Source organism: Engystomops pustulosus, chromosome 2, assembly GCF_040894005.1.
Source record: "Engystomops pustulosus chromosome 2, aEngPut4.maternal, whole genome shotgun sequence".
Taxonomy (NCBI): Eukaryota; Metazoa; Chordata; class Amphibia; order Anura; family Leptodactylidae; genus Engystomops; species Engystomops pustulosus.
The window spans coordinates 35,616,114-35,629,300 of NC_092412.1; the positions used below are offsets into that span (position 1 = coordinate 35,616,114).

At 41.6% G+C, this 13,187-nt stretch overlaps 1 protein-coding gene across 1 annotated transcript in view; it reads right to left on the reverse strand.

Annotated features, from left to right (window-relative positions):
- The window catches only part of EXPH5 (exophilin 5), a 57,321-nt gene that overhangs the window by 22,790 nt on the left and 21,344 nt on the right, over positions 1 to 13,187 (reverse strand). The window contains exon 2 of the mRNA XM_072134246.1: positions 294 to 451. Within this exon, the coding sequence (XP_071990347.1) occupies positions 294 to 451 (158 nt within the window). The remainder of the gene's footprint in view (positions 1 to 293; positions 452 to 13,187) is intronic.

Sequence of the window (13,187 nt, forward strand, 5' to 3'; positions counted from 1 at the left end):
TTGCCGTGGGGCGCATGTCAGGTCCTCCAAATACAAGCCTCGCATATGACTACAGTTCAAGTTTGTTATTGATGCAGGTCTGAGACAAGCGCATAGCCTGAGGATTAGTATAGTCAATGGCTTTCACTCCATACAGTCACTTTTTGGTCAGATCAGAGGATTTCTTTCACTTTGGTGTCAGTCACTACCCAAGTGCCATGTAATTTACTGCTCTCTAAATAAGTGAAACTCATTTTGTACATTGTTGCTGACAGACATCCCACCACCTCCTGCTTTACGGTTTAGTGACTCACCGCCTTTAGGGGTTTTCTTCTTCAGACGATGGGTCAGAGGTGGCTTCACTAGGCTCCTCACATCTGTATCCTTAAACTTCTTCTTCTGGATCTCCTCGAACCACTCTCCGGACACGGCGTGAAGCCATTTCACGTCTCTTTTCCAACTCTTGAGTTTGCTGAAACACAACACCAAGAGAATGTTTCTCAATCGACCGTACACTGAGAAAATCTACCTCCCAGTGCTGCATGTGTATTAGCATAATGACACCGTCTCTAGACGCCAGAGCGAGAAACCTGTCTAACCAGATGTTTGGCGACGTCACAGGTGCAGCTCGGAGGAGACACTCCTGCTGCAGATGTGAAGTTCGCCTTTAAGGAGAGCGTAAGATGACATATCCGAGGTCATGCCGAGGAAGGGATCCAAAGGGAAACATGTACACAACTAGGATCCGGTCTGGTCTAGTACAATAATAGCGCTCCAGGTAGTGATAGCTCACCACTCTATAGGATATTCTCTGCATAAAGGCTCCTTTAGATGGCCGTGTGCTCGCCTGGGGTACGAGCACAGGACCGGGAGGAGGCGATGTGACCGCTCTTCACCCCTCCTCCATCCATAGGAAGAGGAGCAGCCCGAAGAACCAACTTGGTCATTATGTGGTGACACACTGAGTGCTCACTGCATCGTGACCGCAAATCAGACGACTAGATCACTGCACCCATAGCGGTCGTGTGAATGAGCCCTTAAACCCATTACAGTATATGTGTTAAACAAAACTACAAAAATAGACATTTGTTTCATAGAAGCTTTCTGTTCCTCAGTGGCAGCAAGAGTAATAGTGAACGGATACCTAAAGACGCTATGAAGGTGGCCAGGTCACACCGTGTAGAGGCCCCATTACACAGGAAGATTATTGGGATCAAGCAGAAAAGCTCATTGTGAGGGTGACAACACATAAAAACATCCACACGTGGCCAAAACCTGCAGTGGCCTAATAGCTTCATATAGTTTAGGGTAAAAGAGGCATCACCTGGATCATTATCTTCTGCGTCATCCAGTTACTACACACTGGCATCTTGTATCACCCAATAAGTCTCATGCACAGGACCGTTATGTGGCCACACCATAGAAGTCCTTGGCAATGGGTCATAGGGCGTTGAGCACTTTGTGCCTGGCCGTGTAAGTGATGGGACATGTCCTAAATTTTGTGGTGGCGGCTGCTTGGATTTTAATTGAGAGAAACGGGTGAGTGGTGCTCACCTCTCCACTCTCCTGCACCTGGCGGTTTTTAATGAAGTAAAAACTGCAATTTTTTTGTCATCTAAAAACATTCTCGTTGACTTTAATGGGAAATACATCTATTTATCCAATCACTGTATTTCTCACCGCACCACAACATAAAAAAAAAAAAAAATCACATATCCTATTTTTGATGTTTTTGCAGTACAGTCTATGGGAGTGTGGCCCATTTTTGTGGTGGGTTATCCAGGAGACCTGGTCACATTCGTACCTGTCCACCTGTTTTTTTTTTTTTTTTTTAACAAACCGCTTACGGTGATATATAGGTTACATATGCATGAGGCTTATAAATAAGACTATTGCAAATTGGCACATTTCATCCATTATGCAGTATAACTCTTAGGCATTACATCAGGACCTTGGGAAAGCTGGATGCAGGCTGGCTGCCGTTCATAAACACATGATTTCTACACACACATAGCTGCCAGCACTGTCCAGGCAGGACTAATAAACCTGAGCTAGATTACTCATACACAGCAGCTGGGGGACAGTGTAGCGATTGATTACTTCTGTCTGTCAGGGACATCACAGTGATGATGCATTCTATGCTTATGCTGGGCAGGACAAGGCTTGAGCAGTGCTTAATTAAGGTAAGAGGAGAAGTGCCAGGGCAGTAACAGGAGCGTCAGAGCCTCATTATCATAGTTTTATAATTGTTTTTTCCGCAAAAACACTCAATTCAGGGATTAAACAAGATATGTTTCTGCATCAGTGTCGCTAGAGCATTTTCAAGGTACGTTTGGTTCGCAATGCATAAAAACAAATGATAGATTTCCTTTAACACAGTTATATGAAAAAGTGACACTCCCAATACCCTTTGCTACTTTGTATGTATTTTGCAAAGATAAAGAAATGCACCAAAAAGTGCCTAAATCCACACCAGTGGGCACTGAATATAGACTCGGGAAGCTTCATTTGGAAAAAGGGAAGACTTGAGCCATAAAAATTTGCACTAAAGCTTCAGCAACAAATAAAAACAAAAATAGTTTTAACCCAATGTATACTTCAGATGTACCTGGGCACATTTGACAACCATAACACACCACAACAAGTCCTGCTCCCTCAAGTGAAGATAAAGATATTAGAACCAACGAGAATAAATTTTTTTGCGCAAAATAAATTTAACAAAAAAATCCTTATTATCTGTGTTTTTCAGGAAGAGCCGTGTTCAAAGCAAGCATTTACTCAGTGCAATGACTTTAGCCATAAAAGCTTCCAGCAGTGACGAATGGCTTTGTTTTGCAGTTGTTTGCGGTAGTAAATGAGGATAATAGATTGTTTACACCGCGCTCCACAGCCCCACTATCTTGCGATTTCATTTCCAGGATTAATATTTCCAAATAAAATCCTCATTGTGTCTTATACTCAATGGTCTGTGACAGTCCTAGCCAGTGTGGTATATATCTAGCTTCTGGCACTGAAGGGTTAACAAGCACCACAGCAGCCTCCTGGGTAATAGTACAGGAGGAGGCAAAGTCTGGCACCTTTGCTTGCATTCCAGTTGTAGGGCAGGAAGCTGGCAAGCGTCTCTAATTTTTCCTACTAGCTGTGGCAGAGCCTGGGACGTGACATCATTGGTTCTAGGGGAGAATATTTATCATTCATGGTTTTGAGTATGAAATAGCAGCAAATAATACTAATACTGCCATATATCGACTTGCACATGCCCCATCTGCATAGGATTCACGTTACAGGCGGAGGCGTCTAAGGAATCAACGTTACAGACTGAGGCGTCTAAGGAATCAACGTTACAGACTGAGGCGTCTAAGGAATCAACGTTACAGGCAGAGGCGTCTAAGGAATCAACGTTACAGGCAGAGGCGTCTAAGGAATCAACGTTACAGGCGGAGGCGTCTAAGGAATCAACGTTACAGACTGAGGCGTCTAAGGAATCAACGTTACAGACTGAGGCGTCTAAGGAATCAACGTTACAGGCAGAGGCGTCTAAGGAATCAACGTTACAGGCGGAGGCGTCTAAGGAATCAACGTTACAGACTGAGGCGTCTAAGGAATCAACGTTACAGACTGAGGCGTCTAAGGAATCAACGTTACAGGCAGAGGCGTCTAAGGAATCAACGTTACAGGCAGAGGCGTCTAAGGAATCAACGTTACAGACTGAGGCGTCTAAGGATGGACGTTACAGGCGGAGGCGTCGTAGGATGGACGTTACAGGCGGAGGCGTCGTAGGATGGACGTTACAGGCGGAGGCGTCGTAGGATGGACGTTACAGGCGGAGGCGTCGTAGGATGGACGTTACAGGCGGAGGCGTCGTAGGATGGACGTTACAGGCGGAGGCGTCGTAGGATGGACGTTACAGGCGGAGGCGTCGTAGGATGGACGTTACAGGCGGAGGCGTCGTAGGATGGACGTTACAGGCGGAGGCGTCGTAGGATGGACGTTACAGGCGGAGGCGTCGTAGGATGGACGTTACAGGCGGAGGCGTCGTAGGATGGACATTACAGGCGGAGGCGTCTAAGGATGGACGTTACAGGCGGAGGCGTCGTAGGATGGACGTTACAGGCGGAGGCGTCGTAGGATGGACGTTACAGGCGGAGGCGTCGTAGGATGGACGTTACAGGCGAAGGCGTCGTAGGATGGACGTTACAGGCGGAGGCGTCGTAGGATGGACGTTACAGGCGGAGGCGTCGTAGGATGGACGTTACAGGCGGAGGCGTCGTAGGATGGACGTTATAGTGTAGGCGTCGTAGGATGCATAGGATCATAGAATGCCTACACTATAACATGCATCCAACACCGCCTACATGCCGCGGGTGTGCGTCTGTATACATGCCACTGGCGCGCCATTCTGTATAAATAGTACACACAGTGTGATAAAGTCGCTGCAATTGGCTGAGCATATTATACACATTTCTTACTAGGTTAATGTACATTTACCCCAATATTTTTTCTCTCCAAACTTTACTAACCATATTTACTAGTATCCAATACTACTGCAAAGGATTGAGCTCTGCCTGGATATGTCTTTGCAGTAAAAATACAGACCCACTTCCTCTGATGATTGCGACGAGTTCTGGGGACAGGACAAATAAAATCAATTTTGGGCCAGTCAAAACTCCTTCTAGAAAAAAGCAATGTGGCCTTGGGTAAAACATTTCATATGAGCAGTGCTCCAAAACGAATATTTGTTAGGACAAAAAGTTGATACAAAGATTTACGTGAGAACAAACTCTCCTGCAGGGCACTGACTGTAGAAGAAGATGACATGTTAGCTGAGCAGTGAACCTACTTCATAAGTGAACAACATCTTGTAAAAGTATTCACCTCTCTGAAGAGTCAGCATTCTCATGCCCAACTATTATCAAAGCGATGCAAGATGCCCCAATGTCTTCCATGTACCATGTGTCCTGTAATTAACCTAGTAGGAGAAGATAAGTGTCTGACGCTGGGGGTCCCGATGATAAGCGGAACAGGGGTCCAGTTTCTTCTCCTTGAGGGTGCGTTCACATGTTGCAGTTCAACTGCCTCGCAATCAATTTTGAGGTGGTTTTAGGTGCAGTCTCTTAACACCATCGAAATCAAATTCACAAAAGTGCACCTCAGGGCGCGTTCACACGAGGTAGTAACACAAAAATTATAATAAAAAACCTAAAATTTCAAATCACCCCCCTTTCCCTAGAACTGACATAAATATAAATAAACAGTAAAAATCATAAACACATCAGGTATTGACGCGTCCGAAAATGCCCGATCTATCAAAATATGATAACGGTTTTTCAATGCGTTTAACCACGTAACGGAAAATAGCGCCCAAAGTCGAAAATGGCACTTTTTTGCCATTTTGAAAAATATAAAAAGAATCTATAAAAAGTTTTCAAAAAGGTCGTACAGTCCTAAAAATGATATCATTGAAAATATTATCAAATTTCGCAAAAAAAATGACACCACCCACAGCTCCGTACACCAAAGTATAAAAAAGTTATTAGCGCCAGAAGTTGGCAAAATCAAAAAAATAATTTTTGTACAGGAGGTTTTCATTTTTGTAAATGTATGAAAACATTATAAAACCTTTATAAATTTGGTATCCCCTTAATCGTACCGACCCAAAGAATAAAGTAGACATGTCATTTGGGGCGCTCAGTGAAATCCGTAATATCCAAGCCCACAAGAAAATGGCGGAAATGCGTTTTTTCACCATTTTCATTGCATTTGGAATTTTTTTCCCGCTTCTGAGTACATGGCATGGAATATTTAATAAAATAAAAATGTAAGGTACAGTATGGTAACATTTACAGTAAAATGGATGATGGTAATGTTGTTGTTGTATGCCTTATGTTTATGAGCGACAGTTTTTCTGCTATATACCTGCATGTCATAAGAATTTAAATGAAAAAAAGGACCATGTTAAATTCAAATCTGTTTTTTTAAAATTTTTACCGGTGTTTTGTATGCGTTGGAAAAGGGGTAGTCTTATACGGCGAATATATCTTAAACTCTATATTTTAAACAGGAAAGTAGGGGGGGGGGGGGTCGTCTTATACACCAGGTCGTCTTATACGCCGGAATATACGGTACATATATCACATATAATAATAAATATTAGCTATAGCTCCCAGGATAGTAAATTACTGCTCTTAGCTACAACAAAATAGAATGGGTTAACAAAAATATTTTATATATATCTATAGAATGTCGCGGTCCCTTTCAGCGGCTGTCTGCCCGTCGTTGGCGGTCCCTTTCAGCGGCTGTCTGCCCGTCGTTGGCGGTCCCTTTCAGCGGCTGTCTGCCCGTCGTTGGCGGTCCCTTTCAGCGGCTGTCTGCCTGTCGTTGGCGGTCTCTTTCAGCGGATGTCTGCCTGTCGTTGGCGGTCTCTTTTAGCTCTCTCTCCCTCTCTGAGCTAGTTTCATTTTTGCACAGCTCTTTATAAAATTACAACTGTTCTCTGATTGGTTTCCATGGGCAACTGGAACAGTTTTACCAGACATTTCTGATAAATCTATATTTGATGGTGAGCTTTTGACAATACTAGTTCTCTTCGCCAGACATGATGTTATGCATGAAACAGAAAATTCACAGCATTTTATACACACTAAACAGTGATCATCAAAGGATATTAAAAAAACCTCTAAAACAACAGATTGATAAAAACAGGGACATCTTATTTACAACAGGATAACATCATGTCTGACGAAGAGAACTAGTATTCTTGAAAGCTCACCTTCAAATCGCCTGATTTCTTCACTCTTCTTCTGCTCTCCATGGCTAACACGGTACAAATCTACACTACTATCCAGCTTACCACACACATAAGCATCTTGTATGCATTGCCTATTGTAACCAATCACAGCTCAGAGCTCATATTAATAACCTGTGGCAAAACAGAAACCAATCATCGCTCAGCTTCCAACTGCCACAGCAGCAGCAGATAATGGCTTCTGTATATGGTGGGTAATAAGTGGATTCTGGAAAGCATGGGGTGAAAATTTCAGCTAAAAACCTGGTCCAAATTACAGGCAACAACTGTGCAAAATTTGGCGATTATAAACGGACCGTACAGATTCCCTTAAAAACACACACATCCAGCTATAATATAAAAAAAAAAAAAAAAAAATATATATATATATATATATATATATATATATATATATATATACACACACTATTTAAAGTATTCTGGCCAAATTAATTACATTAATCAGCAATTCCATGATCCAATCAGAAACGGGCAACTTCAGTGAGAATCTATCCCATAAAGTTTTGGGGAAAAACATTTTGGTCACGTAAAGCAGGATGACTCAAATGTCACCTTAGTGACACAAGATAATATCCAAAATAAATGAAAATTATCCTAGGGGGTCTGAAAAATTGTAAAAAGTAAAAAATAAAAGAAAATAAATGTAAAAAAAGTTAAAAATAAAATTTAAAAACACCATGCAGAGAATCTGCAGAGACACCATCCTGTATAAAGCACTCACATAAACATAATAATAAACATGTACAATAGACTATTACTTACTACAATATAATGGTTGGATCCACCTTTTAGAGATAATGATTTTCCATCAAAAAAGTCACCTACATGTTCCCGTGATCAAAGTATGAAGCGTTAATCATTGTTTGTCGTCTGTTCAGTCTTAAAATGCAGAAAATAATTAAAGTACAAGGCAAACACCCAGATGATCTCTCCGCCTCAGCTTAGAACAATGAAAGCCACGTCTTGTAAAATCAGCAATTTGTAAAAACTTGTCAGATGTAAACACATTACTTGTTTCATCTTTGTTAGACCCTCTCTTTTATAAACGGTGATACATCACGGCATGGATCAGAAGAAATCTATAAGGTGTGTTTGATCCATCATGGATCATGGGGAGGGGGGCAAAAATACAAGCATAAAACATATTTCAGTAAATTCTTCCTAGAGGTTAAAGCTGCCTCCTTGTAACCCTAGAGCCATATTTAATTACAGGATAGGACACAACTACATGGAGAACTGTGTGTAGACTCAATGAGAGTCATAAAAACATACAAAAGGTCATCTAGGGCTTCCTCTTACATGAGATCTTCCCTGCAACCATGGATGCAAAGCCCGCAAAGCGGGAGAGCGCACAGACCGCAAGGCGGGAGGGCGCACACCAAGCTCCAGTGTGCCCTGCACACCAAGCCCCAGCGTGCCCTGCACACCAAGCCCCAGCGTACCAAGCCCCAGCGTACCAAGCACCAGTATGCCCTGTATACCAAGCCCCGATATGCCCTGTATACCAAGCCCTGATATGCCCTGTATACCAAGCCCCGATATGCCCTGTATACCAAGCCCCGATATGCCCTGTATACCAAGCCCCGATATGCCCTGCACACCAAGCCCCGATATGCCCTGCACACCAAGCCCCAGCGTACCAAGCCCCAGCGTACCAAGCACCAGTATGCCCTGTATACCAAGCCCCGATATGCCCTGTATACCAAGCCCTGATATGCCCTGTATACCAAGCACCAGTATGCCCTGTATACCAAGCCCCGATATGCCCTGTATACCAAGCACCAGTATGCCCTGTATACCAAGCCCCGATATGCCCTGTGTACCAAGCCCCGATATGCCCTGTATACCAAGCCCCGATATGCCCTGTATACCAAGCCCCGATATGCCCTGTATACCAAGCCCCAGCGTACCAAGCACCAGCGTACCAAGCCCCAGCGTACCATGTATACCAAGCTTGTTGTCGAGAATGCATTTGTGCCCTAAACAATTGTGAACATGGATCAATGCTCTGACATTACATGGAGGTATGTAAACCACATCTAATAATTCCCATTGTGCTGCTGTCACATGTGACTATACGTTTTACATGAGAACATCTAATTGGTAAAACTGGTTAAAGTTGCAACACATCACACCTGGAGCCGACACCCAAATTATTACTTTGTTCATACAGTAAAATCCCATTGAAAATAATGGAGATCAATAGGTGATACTACAATGCAGTCCATCATCTGCTTGAGACTGGGATTTCTATATACACCTCGTCAGAAGATATCCAATCGGTGTGTAATAGAGGAGAGAAGAAAAAGAGAAAGCGCAACCTCGTGAAGACAGTAATGCACAAGGGGAAGGATGGATGGGTAAATTGGTCACTCACCTATTTACATAGGCATAATGCATATGTAAAGTGTAATACCAGCAGCCGGTGGTCTCCTGTAGATCAGCAGCACTCGGACCAGGCTCCGAGGCAGAAGAGGATCATTGAAGAAAAACCCGAATGGAGGCAGGAGTGTTGGCGCTTAGAAAATCCTCGATAGGTAAGTATAAATGGCTCAAAAAGAGTACTTTTTTATTTTACAAAATAAAAGATATTTCTTTTAAAAGATTGTTAAAACAATAAAATAAAAATGCTACGCGTTTCTGCTCCGTACCGGAGCCTTCGTCAGTCCATCATCTGGTCACAATGGGCATGGTTCTCAAAGCATTTTCTTTGATATCGTTCCTACAGCCTCATATAAAATGATACTAAAGTTGCCCATCCTTTTTATTAGGCATAAATAGTTTTGTAATTTGTCCTGCCCATTACAATATTTTAGGTTTTAGGGCCATAATAGTATGAAATCCAGTCATGGATCCCATTCAGTTTTATAGGAAGTTTTTGTCCAAAAACGTCCTTTGTCTTTATTTACTTGTAACTGAACAAAGAATTGGGCCACGTTGTTAGAACAGACTTGTGTTTTTTTGTATTAGAATAGTCATTAGGATTGGAACAAGGGCAAACATAGAAGTGAAGGAGTTCAGACCCTACTAATCACACTTTGATGCGTCTCAATGCAGAGGAAAGGAACACATTTAGAGTTCTAGAACCTCTTTCTCTCTACTCGCCCGGGACCAGATGTTATGTGTATGGTATAGTAGATCCACAATAGTTCTTACAGAATTATAAAACGCCTAACTTGCTCTGGCCAACCGTGGTCAAACAGAGTTTCCTGGGCCCAAATTTCAAGTCAGGAGCAATAATTAGAAACTTGTGTTACTATATGGCAAAACTTTCAAAGAGGAAATATAAGACTTCCGAATGTATTGTTGCCTCTACAACAGTTTAGGAAAATCCCATTTTGCCTCGGAGCAATCTGTCCTCCTTATGAATCACGTGACTCTTCAGACGCTTAGAAATCATTAACTGTGAATCACGACCCGATTCTCGTTTTTCTCCTATTCATTTTGCTTCTATTATTTCCGAATAGAAAACCTGACACACAAGTTTATATTATCACGTGGAAAGGACAAAAAGGGAAATGTGATGAATGATCCTGACTTTTCATTGCACCCAAGTAAATAGAAAAAGAATACAATAAGTTAAACTTAATTTTTTTTTCCACTTGCACAAATAAAAACTTTGTTTAAAAATGTAACCTCTTGCCACAGATTTTTTGCTCCCCTATTCTTCTGCTTACACAGCCTGCATAACAATGTCTGCTTCCTAGTGCCGTCATTTCTTATTCCGTGAAGTGTATCGGGAAAGATTTTATATGCAGTAAAATGGTGACATTTTTTAAGGGCTTTGTTTATAAGGTTTTAATGTGCGTCCAAACTACACCTAATAGTTATTCCTCGTGTTGGTACAATCAGGTAGATACCAGATTTATCATGTTTCATTTTAGTACATCTAAAAAACGTAAATCTTTCGTACAAGAAATGTAAATGTGCTTAGAATATCAGGTTACAGGTTTATCTACACTTTCATTTAGCTTCTGAACATTCTACTAGTATATGACACATAGAAAGAGACAGATCGGAGATAAGATCCATGAGATGAATGTTTAACACAATGACACTATTAGCTCTGCTAACTCACCTAAAACACACCCAGTCAGCTCTGCTATAAAGAGCTTCTTCTGCTGTTTGCTGGCAGGAAGTGCCTGTGTCTGAGTTGGTGTTGTAATGCAGTGGAGGGGTCAGGATGCAGAGAACACTGCAGTGTGCAGACAAGAGAAGCTATTCATGAGAAGAATCCGACCATAGTCACATGATTTATGGTCGTATCCAGGGGCAACCAAAATTGTAAGCACCAGTTGATAGAGACTGGTTGGGACTATATCTGTGAAATGTTGTATTTTTGTTAATAAAAGTGAATTAAAGAATGTGTTATTTTGTTATCCTAAGTATATTTAAGAATCTTGTCTTTTTGGGAATACTCCTTTAATACTTTTTGGGGTATTGTAAAATACCATTTTGGGGATTATAAGACCTTTTGATCACTTGAAATTCCAATTTTTTTTTCCATGAAACAAATGGCAGCATGCACGATTTTTGTTTTCAACATACGCATTACAAGATACCAAGGAAAATCCAATGAATTCTGTATAGAAAAGAATAGGGTCATCTATAGCAGCCGTGATCGTATAACATTTATAGAGGCGAGACATTCCCCTGCCTGTACTGACCAGGTAGATAAGTAGAGAAGTTGCTGGGCAAGACAAGTGATGATTACAATACAAAATGTCATATTTACTATTCTGGAATGGAAGCTATTTCATTTTGCAACAAAAACCACAAAATACTGTGGACAAAAATGAATGAGAAACAATCACAAGGGCACGACGGATCGTACTGGGTGAGAGAACATATCATAGAAAGCTGCTGCTTCTCCTCTTTTTTTATACACCGCTCCTGGTTTTGGACTGCATGTGTGGAAGCAGCCTAACAGTCGAAACTTTTGTGCTCTATTCCCACTTTATAGTCCGCACAAGTCTGTGCATTTCTTAGGAGAAGTTAACACCGAATGCTTTCCATGCTATTATTTTTCTCACTGATTGTATGAATAAGATCCCAGCCCATAAAACCACATTTTTAGTTCGGCATCACAATGTAATTTTCCATAAAATATTTCTAGGAATTGCCACTCCATAAGGAAGAAAAGCCAAAAAGTGTTAACACAGATACTCTTTTTATGATGCTGGTACACTTTTTATACTCCACTGAATCACAGGCTTCATATGTTGGTCCTTGTTCTGGAGATGGTGGAAGCAAGGGACATCAAAGATAGACTCTTACTGTCACCACACAATGTATAGCCGCACATGGACGGCTATATAGTAGAGGGGGGGGGGGGATTTTGACCATGGAAGGCTGCAGACAGCGTTGAGGCTTATTCAAATGGATGTTTTTGACGTCAGCATGCAACTTAATTTTTGGAGAAAAAAATACAGACCCATTGACTTCTATGGTTCTATTCATATGTCCGTTTATTTCACGGATGTGCAGACCGCGAAAAATGAATGGCAGCATGCACGATTTGTTTCTCACATCCGGACCACTAACCCCCATAGAAGTCAATGGATCCACACAAAAAAGAAAAAAAAAAAAAAAAAACAGACGGCACACGTATAATATCTGTATGTGGTCAATTTTTTCTCAAATATTGGTAGGTAACCCACTTGGCTTGGCAGGAACTAGATCAGAAACCCCACCCCTTTTTTTTTTTTGGAGGCAAGGAAGTAAAAAAAAAAAAAAAAATGACGTAAAGCCATTAAAAAAAACGGATACTGATACAATACTGACTGCACAAGAACATAACACATCCGTCTGAATGAGCCCTTAGGTAGAATGGGGACCTTTATATTTGTTGTTAGTAGCAGTAGGACTGAGAAAAATACATTTGGATTCCAGGATTGTAGTTTGACTTTGGAGAGTGTCCTCACACTGCTGTGTTCTTACCTCTGCATTCACAGCGCCTCCCCTTTGCACGACTGCGGTTATTTGCAACCAATAGCCTCCAACAGCAGGGTTGAGGTGAGCACAGCAGTGTGAGGACACCACCAATACACACCGAGAAGCCACAATTCTAGAACTTAAATCCATTTTTACAGTCCTGCTGCTACTAACAACATACACAAAGGTATGGTTACACGTCTTTCCAGGGACAATACCGAACACTGGATGCAGTCTTGCTGATAGATTCCCTTTTAAATCCATATTACATCCTGGTTCCGACTGCAGATATAATGACCAAAGTTATAGCGTCATACAATACAGACCAAAAGTTTGGACACACCTTCTCATTCAAAGAGGTTTCTGTACTTTCATGACTATAAAAATTGTAGATTTACGCTGAAGGCATCAAAATTATGAATTAACACATTTGGCATTGTATACTTCACAAAAAAGTGTGAAACAACTG